This window comes from Aspergillus tanneri (assembly GCF_003426965.1).
Source record: "Aspergillus tanneri strain NIH1004 chromosome Unknown AapTan_7_pilon_pilon_pilon, whole genome shotgun sequence".
Taxonomy (NCBI): domain Eukaryota; kingdom Fungi; phylum Ascomycota; class Eurotiomycetes; order Eurotiales; family Aspergillaceae; genus Aspergillus; species Aspergillus tanneri.
The window spans coordinates 1,234,818-1,252,501 of record NW_022984634.1 but is presented as its reverse complement, the minus strand read 5'-3'; the positions used below and the strand labels follow the sequence as shown (position 1 = coordinate 1,252,501).

At 47.3% G+C, this 17,684-nt stretch overlaps 4 protein-coding genes across 4 annotated transcripts; 3 read left to right on the top strand and 1 right to left on the bottom strand.

Moving 5' to 3' along the window:
- Nucleotides 1-4,709: 4,709 nt before the first annotated feature.
- On the top strand, nucleotides 4,710-6,114 carry ATNIH1004_006986 (RNA-binding protein; the record flags this gene model as incomplete). Its single annotated transcript, XM_033571613.1, has 4 exons — nucleotides 4,710-4,915; nucleotides 4,981-5,085; nucleotides 5,141-5,284; nucleotides 5,349-6,114. 4 exons carry the CDS (start codon nucleotides 4,710-4,712, stop codon nucleotides 6,112-6,114), a joined length of 1,221 nt encoding a protein of 406 aa, XP_033424928.1.
- Nucleotides 6,115-7,710: 1,596 nt separating this feature from the next.
- ATNIH1004_006985 (uncharacterized protein) lies at nucleotides 7,711-9,716 on the top strand (the record flags this gene model as incomplete). The annotated part of the gene is made up of 6 exons (XM_033571612.1): nucleotides 7,711-7,807; nucleotides 7,866-8,109; nucleotides 8,170-8,213; nucleotides 8,276-8,287; nucleotides 8,343-8,546; nucleotides 8,602-9,716. The coding sequence occupies 6 exons, from the start codon at nucleotides 7,711-7,713 to the stop codon at nucleotides 9,714-9,716; spliced, it is 1,716 nt and encodes a 571-aa protein (XP_033424927.1).
- Nucleotides 9,717-10,800: 1,084 nt separating this feature from the next.
- Nucleotides 10,801-11,647, top strand: ATNIH1004_006984 (uncharacterized protein; the record flags this gene model as incomplete). Its single annotated transcript, XM_033571611.1, has 3 exons — nucleotides 10,801-10,894; nucleotides 11,050-11,121; nucleotides 11,457-11,647. The coding sequence occupies 3 exons, from the start codon at nucleotides 10,801-10,803 to the stop codon at nucleotides 11,645-11,647; spliced, it is 357 nt and encodes a 118-aa protein (XP_033424926.1).
- A 1,113-nt stretch (nucleotides 11,648-12,760) lies between these two features.
- On the bottom strand, nucleotides 12,761-15,396 carry somA (putative cAMP-dependent protein kinase pathway protein (Som1); the record flags this gene model as incomplete). The annotated part of the gene is made up of 5 exons (XM_033571610.1): nucleotides 12,761-12,931; nucleotides 12,987-13,244; nucleotides 13,301-14,594; nucleotides 14,677-14,828; nucleotides 14,908-15,396. The coding sequence occupies 5 exons, from the start codon at nucleotides 15,394-15,396 to the stop codon at nucleotides 12,761-12,763; spliced, it is 2,364 nt and encodes a 787-aa protein (XP_033424925.1).
- Between the last annotated feature and the right edge of the window lie 2,288 nt (nucleotides 15,397-17,684).

Below are 17,684 nucleotides of genomic sequence, written 5' to 3'. Positions count from 1 at the left end.
ACAGAAAAATAATTTTAGAGATAGTGGATCGTACCAAGGAAGACTGGTGTAGTATCGTGCACTCAACCACATGGCAATGAAAATAATAGGGCATGGAGTGGGCTGACTTTGGTTTGTCATGGATTCTACGTACTCCGTAATGGTTAACTGGAATGGATATCTCTCTCCAGAACGGTTGAGCATTCCAAGGCTCTCAGAATCCTGTCCAACCTCAGCAACCAACTCTGGCTGCTGGGTATGTTGCGTAGGATTGGACTGGACCATGGTTCATCTGTCAAGGAAACGTACCCGCGCATTTCCTGTATGAGGTAATTAATCCATAGAACAATGAACAAATAAATAACCATGAAAATAAAGAGAATTGCAAATAACAATAATTAGTGTAAGGTGGTTAGGTTAGTGCATTATTTCTCCGACGAATTCGCCTATAACTCTGCATTATGCTGGGGATTGAATGAGCCTCTGCAAGGGACGAGTTCTAGCAGTCTGAACATGACGCACATATGCACTCTCAAGATCCCTTTCAACGATGGATATGATGCAAGGGTCAAGGGTTGGGAAGCCAGGGCTCCCACTTTAATAAAGAAGGGAGCCGTCATAATAGACGTGGATGAATCGCTCCGTTGTCCAGGATAATCAAGCAAATCACCATGGGTCGGTCCCTTACTCGGGGGTGAAATGGGCTCTATGTTGTTGACCGTTGAATCGAAGCATCGCAGCAAACATTCGCGAGACTTGTATTTACAGGTAGAATTAGATACACCTGGATTTCTGTACGAAGTATCCTAGTACCTGATTCCATTCTACGTCTACCAAGGTGGGTGATCGTGTCGCGTACCTGTATGTTGATGATTATTAAGAACACCTGCCTAAGGTAGCTAGTATACTTACAGAATATGTGCCCAGCAGTTCTACCTGACATACACTTGGGCTTTGCATATCATAAAGCAAGAAAGGGGGGAAAAAAGGAAAAGGAAAAGGAAAAGAACCCCACGAGGTGAAAGCAAAATTCACTCGTGGGAATCAATGACAAGCCAATTCTGTTAGCTGACAAGTTCGATAATAAAGAAGACACACAAATGCTCTTGTCCTTCCTTCAGTGCCTTACTGCCCTAGTTCGACAATCGAAATTACTAGCCATGCCAGTTGAAGCACTGTAGCCAATGAGAAAACCAAGTCTGTTGATTCCATGGTTCTGGTTTTGGTGGAGTGGCCTCTAGCTTCTCTTTCTTTCCTCCTTTCTTTCCCTGGTCTTTTTTTTTTTTTTTTTTTTTTTTTTTTTTTTTTTTTTTTTTCGGTTTTTTTTTTTTTTTTTTTTTTTTTTTTTTTTTTTTGGTTCTTCTTTTCAGCTGGGAGTGTTCTGTTAGGCACAGCTGAAACACACTTGGACTCTATGACATTTATTTTTGGGCATGTACAAAGTGCTTTCCTTATACCTTTTAAGGTATCGATCGTACTAAATCCCTAGGTAGTAGCTTTGGCCACAGTTGTTTGCTATTATTAACCGTCATTACAACAGCTCGTACCTAGGCACTCCGTACTCCGTACCTAGGGTATATGGAAGGGGCTCTGGTAACAATCTTTGAAACAGAACCCTTGCTGATTCTCGAAGACAGGTGGTATTCTTTACTGTCTCAGATCCACGATCCCATGGTTCTGGGGCTTGGTCGGTGGAGACAGCTGTTATTCTCTTCGCAGCTGCTGTCTTGTGCTGCCTTATTACCAAGCACTGACAAGTATTGTGCACGGTGGATCCAAGAAGTTGATTGATGCAAACGGAAATGGATCTACGAATTACCTCCGCGCATTGAATGATACGGGGACTGTTGGACGATAAGGCCCATGGATGCGAATGGGACTCGACGAGTCACTCTGGATATATGGAAAAATTATTTTCTAAAAAATGAAAAGAATTTTGAAAGAGAGATATCAAGCCGGGGTGAAATACACGAGTCACAATTTAAATTGGCCTCACTGCATGTGCACATCACTTTAATCCTTGCAGGCTCCTACAGGTTCAGTGATATTCTTGATTAAAAGTATAATAATCTACTGTCGTTGATTGCTTCCACCCAAGGTAGTATGTAGGTAGATATGTACTCTGTACGCAGTACATGCATATCATCAGGAACAGTAGTTGGTTGGTTTTCATGCCCTTGCCTGGACCCATTTGCAACAGGACTGGATACACAACAGCTAGCTCGCAACTATCTATCCATGTCTCTGCTCCCTACTCCGTACATATGTATAAGTGATTTTCATTTTTTCCCTTTTCATTTGAAGGTATGAGAGCATATTGCTGCCGACATAGACTACTTCCGATGTGACAGTTGTGGATTGCATATTGCCTTGGTGAATGAGTGGATATCAGTCAATATTATGAGCTTCTCAGGACTCGGGATTTTTATGGATAGGCAATGCAGGCCGAGAGAATTAAGAATCCTGTCAGTTTGCAAACCCGCAGGTCGCTGCAGTCATCTGGTCTCGACGATGTATCGATACAGATGAATACAGACAATGTCATCATTGCTGATCTACAGTATGTAATTTAACCTCATGCAATTGATGCCGGTTCCTCTTGTCTTCCACACGTTTGGAGTCTGGAAATATGATATATGATACATATACCAGCAAACCTTGTATCTATCATTCATTGCAAGTGACAAAATTCCAATATCCACGCTGGTGCGAGGGTATGTTCCGCCCTATCCATGTCCATCCATACCTATACATTGATACAATGGATACATCCTGGATACATTTCTGGTAGAATTCCCGGTAAGGCCATCCCACCCGAAATCCAGATCTACAGAGTTATAGTTCTTGTCCGAAGAGAGAAAAAAAAAAAAAAAAAAAAACGCCTTCCTGAGTAGCCGGCAAACTTTCGTCCCACCAGCAGGCAGTGCTTCGCCCCTCCTCGCAGTCCATACCTAGAGTACTGTCGGGTTGAACTTTTTTATTTTTTTTTTTTTTAAAAAAAAAAAAAAAAAAAAAAAAAAAAAACGGTATTTTAATACTTGTTTGAATTTATTTGAATTCATTTCGTTTGTTCGACTAAACGATTTTGCTGCTTCTGCCGTCCTGGGTCTGCCCTAGTACTAGCAATCCATTATTCTCGCCTCCAATTCTTCCTCTTTCTCTTTTTCTTCCCTCCCTTTCCTCCTCCCCCTCCATACTGAAGAATAGTTAATTCTTCTGCCCCTCTTCTCTTTTTTTCTTTCTTTTTTTTCTTTTCCCTTCATCTCATATTCCCTCTCCTTCCGCCAGTTCCTTGTTCTTGTTGGAAAAGACGGAGTCAGTTTGCGGATAGTCTGTACTGCTTGTCTTTTCTCTATCTTTCTTGTTTCCTTGACTTTTTATTCTTGCCGGAGTTGTCTCGATTTCTCCATATAACGTCCTAACGCGTACTATTTTTTTTTTTCGCCACGCCGAACGTACCTCATCGTTTCGTTTTCTCTACCGTGAAAACCATTTCAAGGTTACTGTTCTTTGATATTGCCTGGTAAGTTATTATTATTATTATTATTATTATTTATTGTTATTATTATCATTTTTATTTTATTCTCGTCGTCGTTGGCAAGTGGTGGGTTGTACGTCAACTCTGGTCCGCATCATCATCCCTTCGCCCCTGTTCCTGCGCTTCGAGGATCGTGGTGCTCTCCTTCGACCCTGAGATGGCGCGCTTTGCCTCATCTGCCGTTGGAAATCTATTCGAATATCCTCTCTTGAGATGCCGTCTCGGAACGATAGCCTAGCTCTAGTGGCCCTGATGCGCCCGCCGATTACAACTCTCGCTGTGATAGCCGACGGGATCTGCACGGTCGCTACACAGCAACACTTCCTTTATCTGTCCTCTTGTCATCAATTGATGTTCTTGACCGTGCGACTTTGCTTTTACATGGGATTGTATCCCGGGTCGAGGAGACCGGATATACCGATTGGAACGGTCGCAACGGGTGAAAATGGGTCCGAGGGGTGTTCTCGACGAACGCGGTCTCAAGGTCCTTTCCCTTTTTTTTTGTATCCGCCATGCTGCCGACCTTCAAATGCCTGCCTGTCATTGGCCTCGCCCCGATATCCTCGTTTCCGACTATTCCGTCGCGTCCTGAAGCGATATTAGTCGATTCTGGTCTTGGCAGAGCCAGAGCGGCACTGCGCAAACAAGGCTGATTCCATCACATCCGCTTCTATTTCACCAACCCATTATTTTATCATTGTTACCGGCCCAGGTCAACCTGGTTTCTCCCGAAGATTATATGCTGTGGATCCAGATTTGTCTCAGTAGTGATTCACGCCATTCGATGCTTTCTCATTTTTCTGCTTAATAGCGCTTTGGATTTTTTTCTTTTTTTTTTTTTGACTGGAAAAATTTTGCTTTAAGCTAACCTTTCATTGCAATTATCCCAGGAAGTGAACTATCATTTCAATCATTTTCAAGAGCTGAACGATCATACGCTGTTCTTTCCTTGACGACTGCAACGAATTTTCAGTCGCACGCACCGTTTCTGAAATAGAAAAGTTTTTACTCGTTTGGGTTTCTGCTCATATACCTGCAAATTGAAGGTATGTTCATATTGGCCTAGTGATGGTAGCGTGATTGCAATCTCTGCAATCTCTGCGATGCCTGCAATGTCCTTGGGGGCTAATACAGAATTTCTGCAGATACTGTTATCGTAGTTATCATTACGAACACCGGATTTCACGTCAATATGTCTTTCCAGAACTTCGATTCTTTCCAAAACCAGCACCCAGCAGCCGATGCGGCCGCGGCTGCCCCCGGCGCTCCTGCCCCTGCAGACACAGCCATGACCGGCCAGGCGGACCCTACTACTGCCCCTTTCCAGGGTCCCACCCCCGGCGAGCCATCAGCTGCTCCCGTCCCTCAACAGGGTGCCGATGGGAAGACTACACTCTGGTACGAATGTCCCATGGCACCAAGCTATTCTTGCCTTGATTCACTTTCTCTGACCTGAAGTATAGGATGGGTGAACTTGAGCCCTGGATTGATGAGAACTTTGTCCGCAATCTGTGGTTCCAGATGGGTGAGCAGGTCAACGTGAAGATGATTCGCGATAAGTTCTCTGGGTGAGTACTTAGGAATCCAAACGCCTTTGGAAGGCGATCCTAATGATGGTAGTAGGAGCAATGCCGGCTACTGTTTCGTCGATTTCGCTTCTCCCGCTGCCGCTGCCAAGGCCTTGACCCTCAATGGCACTCCTATGCCCAATACGAACCGTCTCTTTAAGTTGAACTGGGCTACTGGTGGTGGCCTTGCTGATCGGAGGTAAGGCTGATATAATCAACGCCATTGTCCTAAAATAATAGAACCTAACGTTTGATTTCTGTAGCCGTGATGATCGTGGCCCTGAGTACTCTATCTTCGTTGGTGACCTCGGCCCCGAAGTCAACGAATACGTTCTCGTTTCCCTCTTCCAGAGCCGTTTCCCATCTTGCAAGTCTGCCAAAATCATGACCGACCCCATTAGTGGCATGTCCCGTGGTTACGGCTTCGTTCGCTTCTCCGATGAGAATGACCAGCAGCGTGCTCTGAGCGAGATGCAGGGTGTCTACTGCGGCAACCGTCCCATGCGCATCTCTACTGCTACCCCCAAGAACAAGGGCCCAGGCGTTGTCCCAGGTGGGATGGGTATGCCCGGCCCCGCGGGCATGTATCCCCCCATGGGTGCTCCTCCCATGGGCTTCTACGGTGCCCCTCAACCTATGAACCAGTTCACTGACCCCAACAATACCACTGTCTTCGTTGGTGGGCTGTCTGGATACGTCACTGAGGATGAGTTGCGCTCGTTTTTCCAGGGATTCGGCGAGATCACCTATGTCAAGATCCCCCCTGGTAAGGGCTGTGGTTTTGTTCAGTTTGTCCAGCGTCACGCTGCCGAAATGGCAATCAACCAGATGCAGGGTTATCCCATTGGTAACTCCCGTGTGCGCCTGAGCTGGGGCCGTTCTCAGAACAACTCAGGCCCTGCTGGTAGCCCTTATCGTCCCGCTCCTCCCCCGCCTCCGATGTACCCTTCTATGGGCATGCCCCCTGCCCACCAGTACGGCGGTTTTGCACCTATGAAGGTTGGTGGTCACCCTGAAGACACTGCTTGATATCCTTACTATCGCGCTCAGTGGGAATCTCGAGTCTTGTTAACGAAAATCTCTAGTAAAAAAAGCGTTCTTTTTTTGAAAGCCACAGCAGGAGTTTTGCGTCATTTCAATGATGGGTCTTTTGTCTCATAAGTTTGCTATTCATCTCTGCGAAAGTTCCCTCTATAGCTCTTGATGAGCATTCTCTCCTGTGCCATGTACTTCATTATATGTGAGCGCTTCCGTTTTAGCAAGATCTGAGCTCTGGTTTCAAGTTCTCCAGCCTTTTCTTTGTTTCCTTTTTTAATTCACATCCCTTTGTTCCGCCATATTTCCCACCCTTATATCTTCCGTATCCTGTTCTCAATGCCCTATTTCCGTTTGCTTCTCTCCCATCTTTCCCATTTGCGTTTCTGGCTTTACTAAGGGTCTTCTTATGCGTATGACACACCCAATCATATTTGTTGATGTGCTTTTTTATCCTATACACCTTGGGCAGGCATTCTGCGAAAAGTTCATCTTCTCAAGTTTTTCATGAAGCAATCAAATTGACTTGTGTTCCGCATTGAGGATGTTATAACATCTTTTTGCTAGACGGGCGGCCTGTACAACACTGCTTTCCTTCGCCTTGCATTTCTCAAATCCAGTTCGTTGTGGAGCATAGTGCTTTCTCGCTCGTTCCATACCGTTGTCTTATGGTTATGTATCGGGGCCTGGCCGACCAATTCACGGCCCGCCTTCTGGTGTATTTCTCGCCTATTCATGCTGCTTCTGCTTCGCTTGATGGGTTAGTGGCCGTGTCACAATGTGGGACTGGATCATCTTTCATTGCTGTTTAGTCCTCGCTGTAGCTCCTGGGCTGTTGGAAATGTTGCAGGGTACCTTAGCGCCCCTGATGGAGTTTTCGGGTGAAAGCTGCTGCTTACTTTCTGCGTGTATTTCTCGGAAATCGGCGGCTGTCTCTGTGAGCTTGTGATCCAATTCTGGGCGTTCCGTATCGTTCGTAAATTTGTCTGATTTATTTCCCCAGGCGCCTCTCGGCATGATGGGTTTCACTTTGTCTCTTTCACGGATGATTCCCCCCTTCGTTGTGCAATGAGCTCTTTCCTATGTGTTTCCTTTCTGCCTGTGTGTGTAATTCTGGTCTCTTCTCTCCTACCTCTGCAGATAGTGGAATTCTGAGCATTGTTCTGATCAGTTGCCGGCCTGCTCGTTACTCGTCCGAAGTAGATGTCACTCGACTGGGGTTAGGTCTCGCCTGATCTGATACGTACCTGCCTACCTTGCGCATGATCTCAAGGCTTTGCAAAGGCTGGAGCATGGGCGATGTTGCTGCTGGTCTTGAGGCAGCTGCCCGATCGACTACCTACTTAATTGGGAACGCTCAACCTGATGCGGAAGGAGCACCCCGTGTATATCAAACAAACAGCTTCCACCCCTCTAAATGGAACTTATCTCTTCCTCGCCTGCTCCCGTCCTTGTGGGTGTACGTGTTTCTCATTACTCCTGGTATTCTCTATTCGTTCCTGGCCCCCCCCTTCCCCGCCTCCTTCCCCGCCCCCAAATTCTTCATTTCACATATTATCCTGGAGCGGAAATTGTAGAAGGTCGAGCACTATGCGCTACGAGAACTGGGACGTGCTTCTTTTCCCGGAGAGCTCCAAGGTGCCTTTACAGGAGTTCAAGACTCAATGTTTCGTGACGAAGGACACAGGTTGGAAGAAGCCCTTGGCCTGGTCTAAGCAGTGTGCGCTGATATCCACCGGGGGTAGAATCTCCTTACCTGCACAGTCCTACACTCGTCAGTCCGGCCTCGTATTACTTGCCGCAGGGGAACTTGGGCTTGTTGCCAGTCCTCACCACATTCATCCCCAGTATCCCTCCTAATTACTCCTTTCGGGTGTCCATCCATAGTTGGGAAAAGCCCCGTCCGAGCAGATTGATGAGCAGTCTGTTGCAGCCTGATGATGCTTTACTCTTTGAGATTCGCATCTTCATCGATGGCCTATGCGTCGCGTGAGTTGTTGAATCACTTGATCCGACCGAATCTCGGCTGAGTATTTTGATATCCCATAGGGGAAGCGTATTCGGTCAGAGATCCCACTGGCCCCATGTTATAGGTACGCTGCCAATTATCAACCTCACGTGGGTTCTATTGTTAACCTGGGGAATTCACTCATAGAATTAAGTTCCTGTATGTTGTTCCATCCTTGGAATATTGTGCTTGTTATTAACACGCAGCCTTCTAGACATTGATAAGAGTGGCAACCAGGACACCCTTCGATTCCCCCCTTTCCATCAGGAGATCCTGGAGCAAAGATATTGGGACGCAGGGGAGCTGCACGGAAGAATACGCGTGGTGATCTCGGAGGGATTCGCTCGGCCGCACCGAACTCCACCGTTTGAAAGAGTTAAAGAAGTGGTTGCGTTTGCTTTTCAGCATGCCCCTCTCCGTACGCTGTCCTGTCCGTTCGTTAAGGGTCAGGTGGTCTCGTTAACCGAGTACAGATGTCCTAGAACATTCCGGCATTGCCTGGCCAAACGCTGCCATGTGGACTCGAGAGCCACGCCTTTTCAAGTGTAGCTCTGGAAGAGATCCCAACGAGTTGAAGGATGCCGAAGACAACACTCACACCCACTCGCCAACCAGACATCATACACGGCAGGCTATACTTGCGAGCAGCGAGGTGGCCACTCCAGTAGCAAACAGCACTTGGCAGTATAGAAACTACCTAGGGTCTGCAGCCCAGTGGTCAAGCAACCCCAGAGAATCAAGATGGGCTCCTCAGGAACTATTCGCGCAGGACACATTCATTGATCCGTATGTGCTTGATCCATCTGCGCGCCATCGCGGTGCCAGGCCATCTTGCGAGGACGTGTCCATGCCGGACTATACTTCTAGCACAGCTAGTAGTCGGGCTATTTCAAGCATGACTGGTATTAGTTACGAGCATAGCAAGCATCCTAGTATCACAACCCCTTTGGATGAGGAGGCATACAGCAAGCTTGTTGAAGCGGTGAGCCCCCCCAGACCACTGGCATGTGGCACCCAAGCACCCACCAACACTCCGTCGGGCGTGGGAAGCAACCCCCCAACTGTGGCCGGAGCGCCTGCAGAATCATTTGCCAAAGATAAAAGTGGATCCTTGGCCGTGGAGGAAATCTCGCAACTCGTAGCTAGAGACGTATCCGAATCCAGCGAGAAACCTAGCATACCTCCCGATCCTTCGGTAGATACCGCAGAACAGAGCAAGCTTCATCCTAGTCCGAGTGTGAATGTCAAGAGTCGGAAAGAGAGAATGTCTCAGGACAACAAGGAAAATGAAGATACGGCGGCAACGCCACATCGGGAGAGAGATAGGGTTAACCACACGCCGACCAAGATGCCAGTGCGTGCCAGTGGAAATACTGAGAGCTCGCTTGAATCCCGAAGGAAACCATCCACTGGATCCGTGCGTGGTGAGAGTAACACCCTGTCTAGGGGAGAGCCTGCACTTGTTTCGCCTGCGCAAGACTTGCCCGGAACAGATGATCTCGTCCGCCGAGTCGACCTAGACGAGCTCCTCGATTCGAGTATTCAGCTCATGAGCAGTAGCACCGTTGAAGTTGCAGCAATTGATTGAAGGTATTCTTACAAGGGGCACTCTACACCGGCGGATGTACCAGCATGTTCTCTTCCCTAGGTTTCCCCTGTTTTTGAGTGCATTGACCATCAATTTCATGTTTGCTGCACTGTCTTTCACTTCCTTCGCTGCCATTCCTTCCAAGCTTCATATCGCCCTTAGCAAATGAATGTATGTACTATTATTCATCCTTCTTGAAGCCGAACATATGCACACTCCTAATTTCTGCGTAGTGAATCGAGTCAGTGTTGTACTTGCCCAATCGAGAAGGTGCCTTCCAACCTAGGATCTGACGCTTAGTCTTTCTTTCTATTTCAAATTCCCACCTTCCACTTCGCCAGGTATGGAGAACTCAATGGAATATCGGTCCCAGGAAGATAAGTAGCCCTTGAGTGCCTCGCACAGCGTGGCTCCTGCACATTTCTGCTTTCCTACAGTCCTATGTCTTCCCTTGGGATTTCCCATTTTGCGTATGAATCCTCGCCCTACTAGAGCTTGGCGTCGACTGCCCACTCCCAGGAACCTGCAAGCTGCTAGTCCCCCCTCCCCTGTGAGATCATCTACGTCGGTGCTGCAGTATCCTGATCAGGGAGACTCGATGCAAGCCGAGAAAGATCCGATACACAACACCAATACAGGTGCCCAGCACCATGCCTTGAGGCTGGCTTCGCTGGACCCTGACTTATTGAAAATGAAGTGCTCTTCTCCTTTGAGGTCCTTGCATTACAGACTCTTCTGCTTCCGCGATTCCAGTACAGTAAAAGTCGAAAAGATCGCTGGGGAGTCAAACTCACCCTATATGGCCATACAATACTTAGGTCGCGCACTGATAAGACCCAGTGGAGGCCAAAGTGGGCGTATATCAGGAAGCTTTAGACTACGAGAGAATATCTGGACTGGATTGTTCCTTATAAGCCAGAAGATAGGTCTCCTATTCCCCACTGGGGCTGGGCGGAGCTTTTAAAGGGCAAGTTGCCAGCCCCATGGCCACTATGTTGTCTAATAGGCGATATGTAGACTACTGCCTCTACAATGGACTGCAGGGGCCGATATACTAAATGTCTTCGCGTGAAGAACTATCGTAATGAATCGAGGTAACATGACGTACTTTGGGTCTCTCAAATACTACCCTGAGAAATCCGAATCACAGAATCCTGCCACATATGAGGCTCTACACGGTTTGTCGGATTGTTGACATCGGAAAACGACTCTCCTTGCAGCTCTCGGGGGCCGCTCGCATTGAAAAAATCTAACAAGGCCGTGCTGGGGCATGTTCCCGAGAGCCCCTCTATAGAGACAAGCGGCCGGTTTGTCGTATTGCTGCTCCCAAAAGGCCGATTCAAGATGGCAAAGCAAAGTGTCCACAGGGAATCGCCGGGAAAGCATAAGCGGTTCAAACTTCATGGTGCGCAAGAACTTGCCGGGAAATGCAAATCTAGTTCCAATCTCAAACCGCAGTGTCGCCAATTAATGTACCCTTTAAGGAGGAAACAGAGAGATGGGCAGTAACTCAGGAGATATACGGCAGCTGGTGTTTGAGAACTCACACTGAATGGCTGACAAATAAGGTCTTTGTACCCCCCAATTTCTTGTTGGGATCTCTAATAAAGCTTTCCTCACACCCTCCTAACATCGAAGGGTTCAGAAGGGTTCTGCGATGCAGGGATATGCCGTCTTCTTTCCCTAGAATACTCCGAGCTTAGAATCGAGCGCTTTGATGGCTGACTAATTGAATCATAGGGAAACTACGCTGCTGGGCATTCTTTAAGGATGATCCGTTCCTAGTCCGCGCCAGTGATGTGGGAAAGATCGACAGCATGATGGGCACTAAGAATAATTTCGAAGAGATTTGTGCAGAGAGTACCGCAATATCTAGTCCAAATGGTCGAAGAGGACATGGCCCTAGAAGTGGCCGCAGCAAAAGCCCATGAAATGTGATCAATGGGAAGCCATTGCTTCAGGCAGAAGCTCTGACTCCACGCATGTTGGCTAGGTCGATTGGCATTATCACATACTAAGTAGATATGTGTGGGCTTTCTTCCTCTTCTCTTCATCTTTTCCACCTTCGCCACTTTCTATTAGCAATCTATCCACAACCATGAAAAGTTTCAACGACGAACGTACATGTGGTTTTTTTTTTTTTTTTTTTTTTTTCAAATCTAAAATACCAAGGGAGAAAGAAATGTTCTTTCTATTCTTTCTATATTCATACAGCAGGCATGGAAAGAAGCGTTAGACAATGCATATATTTGAAGTGTACACATAACTAGGAATTTCTATTCTCCATCTTTGGAAGAGCGGAATAACAGAGATAATGATGTAGATTGCGATTGATAGACCTGAGCTGACTCAGAACAATCAACCCTAAACTTTTCATCTCCCTAGGAACGCAGAGCAGCTTCTGTATTCTCTTCTTCAGCTGGAATTGATAAGCTAACCGACGGCAATGCGAAAGGTCATGTGAAAGGAAAGATAAGAAGAGACATGGGCTAAGTATCTTCTCATTTCATAGGCCATTTCCGGAGAGAAGTCAATAACAGCCAGGTCCTCGTGAACAACGCCATAATAACAAGACAAAGGAGACGCAGCGGGAAAGAAGGAAAACCAGGACTCATCTTTTGTGATAATCTCAAGTATTAAATGGGAAATGACTAACGCTAGAAGAATATCACTCAGTGGCCCACGGGAGCAATAGAAACAGAATTAACCAAGTATAATAGTAATAGAAGAAGGAAGAAGTGAAAGGCATAGAGTCACAGCACATCAGCCTGGCCACAAACAAATCCATCTCAGACAGAACGCATCTCGTTGGTTTCAGGAAATGAAGGATATGCAAGAACGGATACACCAACGCCAGTCTCACAGGCACATATCCAAATCATGTCGACAACTATCGGGCAAAAAAAAAAAAAAAGACACAGACAGAACACTAGTTGAAAAGAGGGGAATTTAAAAGAAAAACCGAATACCACAAGTCGAGAGTTAGGAATGTACAGAAACAAGGAAGGGTATATGAGGAGGAATTGAATATCTGCTGGGCTCGTTTACAAGCTATCCCCGGCACCGGTCTCAACACCATCTGTCGGGTAAGATATATTAGGATCGAACCCAAACCCAGTAGTGTCCGCATCAGTGTTAAGAAACGTATCAAAGTCAAAGTTCTCCAGAATATCGGGGTTCTCCAGAGCGCTGAAGTCGAGATTGAAAGCGGATGCCTATCGGTATCATTAGTGAAAGGTACAAACGCGGCACACGCTGGTGAGAACATACATCTGGGATGCTAAGGTCGCCAAACGATTGTTGACTTTGATCCGGTGGCTGCTGTACGAGCGGCTGTGGGGCAGGAGCCGACGTTGGCTGCGGAGGAGCACTTGTCGTGACATTTGCCCCGGCTTTGTTAAACGAATTAGGATGCTGAGGTGTGATTGGTGTTGAAGGTGTAGGGGTTGGTGGATGCTCCGCTTCAGATGATGGAGTAGCCGCTGTGTTCGCATTTGCGGCAGCGGCCGTGGCCTTCTTCGAAGGTCGCTAGAACAGTGTTCAGTAAAGCCACAATAGTGAACCTAAAAATAATGAGTACATACCTTGCGAGTGTCTTTGGTATCCTTCTTCTTCGGCGCGGGTTTGTTGGCTTGTTGCGGCGTAGGCGGAGCGGGGGCCGTCTGAGGAGATTGTGGCTGCGTCCGACCCGTGTTGGAACCAGCCGCTGGTGGCGCTTGAGGAGGAGGCATCGGGTTGTTCTGGGGAGTTCCGGTTGTTTGGGGTTGGTTCACTGGTGACTGCTGTGGTGCCATGGGCTGACCCTGTGCACCCTGCTGTGGTTGCCAACTTCCAGTTGGTACCCGGTTACCAACACCCGCAGGAATCGGTTGACCCATCTGAGGACCGGTAAAGGCTGGGTTGGAGCTCGGGGGTCGCATGCCGTTGGGACCTGCCATGCCATCAGGCATACCCTTCACGAAGAATGGGCCGGCCATCTCAGGTGGCATCTGACCCCCGTTAAAGTTCATGGACGCTGGAGAACCACGACCCTGGGCCATCGCATCGCCAGCACTCGGAGATCCCGGGAGACCGGTTTGGGGCATCTTCGGCGTACCCCTCTTCATTTGTTCGTTAGGATTTGGAGAAGTGCCCGCCCTGCTGCCTTGGGGAGAGGTGCCTGGTGGCAAAGCCTGCTGTTGCCCAGGCATTGGGGGCTGGCCGTCAGGACGGGCCATGCTATCCTGCTCTTGACGAGCCATCATCAAACGACGCTTATTCTGCTGCTCGAGCAGCATAAGCTGCATTTGATAATCTTGGAGAGCATGGTTCCCATGCTGACCGCCAGGTGTCTGCATTCCAGCCCGAACCTGGGCCATTTGACCATTCGCGCCATAGTAGTCCCCGTTCATCGGATACATAGCCTGGCCATCTGGCATAGGCACCAGATCCGCCTGGTTTGGCATGACACCGGGATTCATCAAACCATTCGGAATGCCCTGGTTATTCAATGCTGAGCGTGAGTGGTGAAGAGCTAAATTCTGAGCATATACCTGGATAGATTTCTGCTGAGCAGTTGGACCTGACTGCTGAAAAGAAGCCTGGAACTGAGCCGGATTCATCGCTCGCGGGGTGAGACCGTTCTGCATCAAGAGCGCTTGTGGATTCGGTTGGGCAGGCATGCCTTGGCCTTGACCGCGTCCATTGGGTGCCAACTGTTGACCATTCATATGCGCGCCTTCAAGGCGAGGGCGTTTAGATGGGGAAGGAGCGTTCTCTGCTGAGGACGGCGACTGCGGACGATGGCCGTTCATGTCCATATCCGAATGCTCTCGCTGCATCTGCTGCATCATCTGGACCTGCTGGCTCTTATGAAGCTGGGCGAGTTGCTGCTGCGAGCTGTGAATCATGTTAATACCCCCTCGACTTGTCGTGTTTATTCGCTGTGAGGATCTCGTAAATATGGAGAGGGGACACTCACAGGCCAGTCGTGTTGTTTTGCAGTACAGTCTTCTGAAGATTGGGAGCAACCACACCATTCCGCCGCATATTGAGTTGTCCCATTTGTCCGGGCATAATTGGTTGTTGGCGTAATAGCTGGTTATGTTGCTGCTCTCTGAGGCGCATCAAGTTCTACATGAGGTCAGCAGTGTTTTCTTCCCCCTCCAACAAATAACCCATAACCGAGGCAGATGAGAATAGGGCCACGAACCTGATTATGTTGGAGATACTGCCTCACATCATTGGTATTCCCTTTCTTGCGCTGAGCCCAGAAGAAATCCCAGAAAAGACTGAACCAATCCAACAGGAAAGAGGTTTGCTGGCCTTCGCTGGGAAGATTGGGGCGCGGAAGATCATCGGGTATTTTCAACTTCTCGCCATCTTTGCCATCAGTCATCATGGCATCACCGTCAACACCATTCACGTCAGCATCGCGACGATGTCCGGGACTCGATTTTATTGGCGGTTCTGTGCTGAGTTTGATCGACTCATCCTTCACAAGAGCCCTAGCGCAGTCGTGATAGCCGCGCTTCAGGAAGTAATCGTAGATATACGTGTTAAGATTGTTGATCATTGTCTCAGGGATAGTATTCATATTTCCGTCGTTGCGGGGAGCTGCAGAACCATTGTTGACCATTGGGACGCCTCCGACAGGGCCCCCCGCCCCGGGATTCAGCCCAGCGACATTCATTTGATTCATGGTGGCAGCAACGGGGCTCAGCCACCCTTAATGAAATGCGTCGTCGAGATCAGATGTTTTCAACGCGCATCCACCGCCTCGAGGCGAGGGAGCTCACCACAAGGTAAGACGAGGAGCGCGTAGCAATCGGAGTAAATAATGAGACGAAAACGGCGGATACACCGATGTTTCCAGCCCTGAAGATAAGTTTATAGTTAGAAAGAACGCGATCGAAGGAAGTGGGTAGATGTGGTGCAATTCAAGTCATGTATAGATCCCGGGTGAAAGACGGACTGACGTGTGATATAGTCCCACTGGCCCGATGACAACGCAGTGAAAAAGGGTTGAGATGATAACTTACGGGGAGACAAGCGTGGTCCGCTTAGGAGCAAAAGGCGAGTTCAGGAAACGAAAGAATCTGAAGTTGCTTCCACGGCGCAGTAAGGAGTAACTAGCCGCAGTAGAGAGCAAAAAAAAAAAAAAAAAGAGCAAGGAATGGATCAAGAGGAAAAAGAAAGGAAAAAAAGGAATAGAAAAAATGTCTAGAAGAAAAGGATATATGTATCGTTAAAACAAATCCAGCCGGAAAATGCGCGGTAGGATCAACCGGGGTGGGCGGCGACAAGCGACACAAGAGCAGACGGCAATGGCGTTTAGGAGAGAAGGTCAGGAAATTCAAAACTCGACTTGAACAGAGAAGAACCCGAAATGTCCCAAGAAAGAAGAGGCTATGGACAGTTCCTGTAGGAAAGGGAAAAGGAAGACACGGAGAGACCAAACCCGGTGGCTTAGGATAACTAAGTGGTGGAGGGGGAGGGATGAGAGGCAAAGGTCAGGACAAGGTGTAGCGGTGGATCTGAGGTGTTCTGGTGGGTGGGAGGACGTGGATATCAGGCGCGGTGCCTGGAGTGCTGGGCTGTTCAATCACTGCCGGCTGGGCGTGAATCGCTTGTTCGGCACGGATTATCTCGATCGGAACCAGGTAAGAGGGCTGGGAGATGCGGTGGCCTCGCGTATTTTTCAGCATGCATCCGGTAATTAATGATGAAGACGGAAATACTTACAGGGAATTAGAAGGACTGAAATAAAGTGAAGTTTTTTTTGAGAGTAATCAGTCTTCAGCCAATGGAGACCAACCACTGTGAGATCAAGGAGAAGAAAAAACTCAAATAGCGGAACAACAGAAAAGAAAGGAAACAATAAAAAAGAGAGTGGAAGAGAAAAAGAGGCAGGGCAGAAATACAGCTACTGCTTAATAACCTCTCATAATTAATGATAGTGCAGAAATGTTCTCCCGATACGTGGTGGTATTAGGTATGGAAAATTAACCACCTGTGGGGTTCAATTCTCCGTGCAAAGGCACGACTAAATAGATGGGAGAGTAAGAATTAACGATAAACACAAGCATAGGATAGAAATTTATAACCTTGCACAGAGGAAATAATTTTTATCAGACTTGTTTCAAATAAAAGGTTTGTTTGTAACTTGCAAGTTAACTAATAATCTGTACATACATTGTATCTGTCACTCAGCGTACTTCCCAGAACAGCCTCAACAATTGCAGTATAGTGCATCACGTGGTGCTCCCTCGCTGTCACCCTCCGCTACTTATGTATGTATTCTGCACTAGATAAGATTTTAGAAAAAGAGATCTCCTTTGTCAATTAGGTTAGGTTTTACAATTTTTATCAACATTTGCCCTGTGTATTTGGCAGTTAACTAGTGGCTGTTAGTCAGACTTACATGATCAGAATAGTTAACAACAGCTGTCATGAGATGATGACTAAGTAACCATAAAAGTTCGCTAACTAGTGATCTTCCACCTAAGACTATTATACCTGATAAGGTAGTACATCTGAATAGTAGATGCACCCTTTACTTCCTAGCAATAAATATTATACTCCAAGGTAATTAGCACCACACTCTACATTCTTCGCATCATGCTATATAATGGTTAATTCCACAGGCTAATCATCGACCCCTTCACGCTTCTATCTACGGAGTACCTATGTTAATTAATATAGCATGAAAATAATTGTATAAGGCATGCCCAATTGAACGCTAAATATCTGCTAGAAATATACTACAGGTATCAATATATTGATTCAGTCATGGTAATGTTATTAGTTATATTGTTCGTACGTAGAAGGCAGACTTTTAGATGCCCGTCTACTTATTGTAGTTGCTATACCATTATGCCCTTCTACGTCGTTATCAAGGGTTAATGCAGATAAATGTATGTTTATGAGTTTCAAAGAACAGCTGTCATTCTTAAATAAAGAAAGATATGGTAGATGTTGATAGTGACA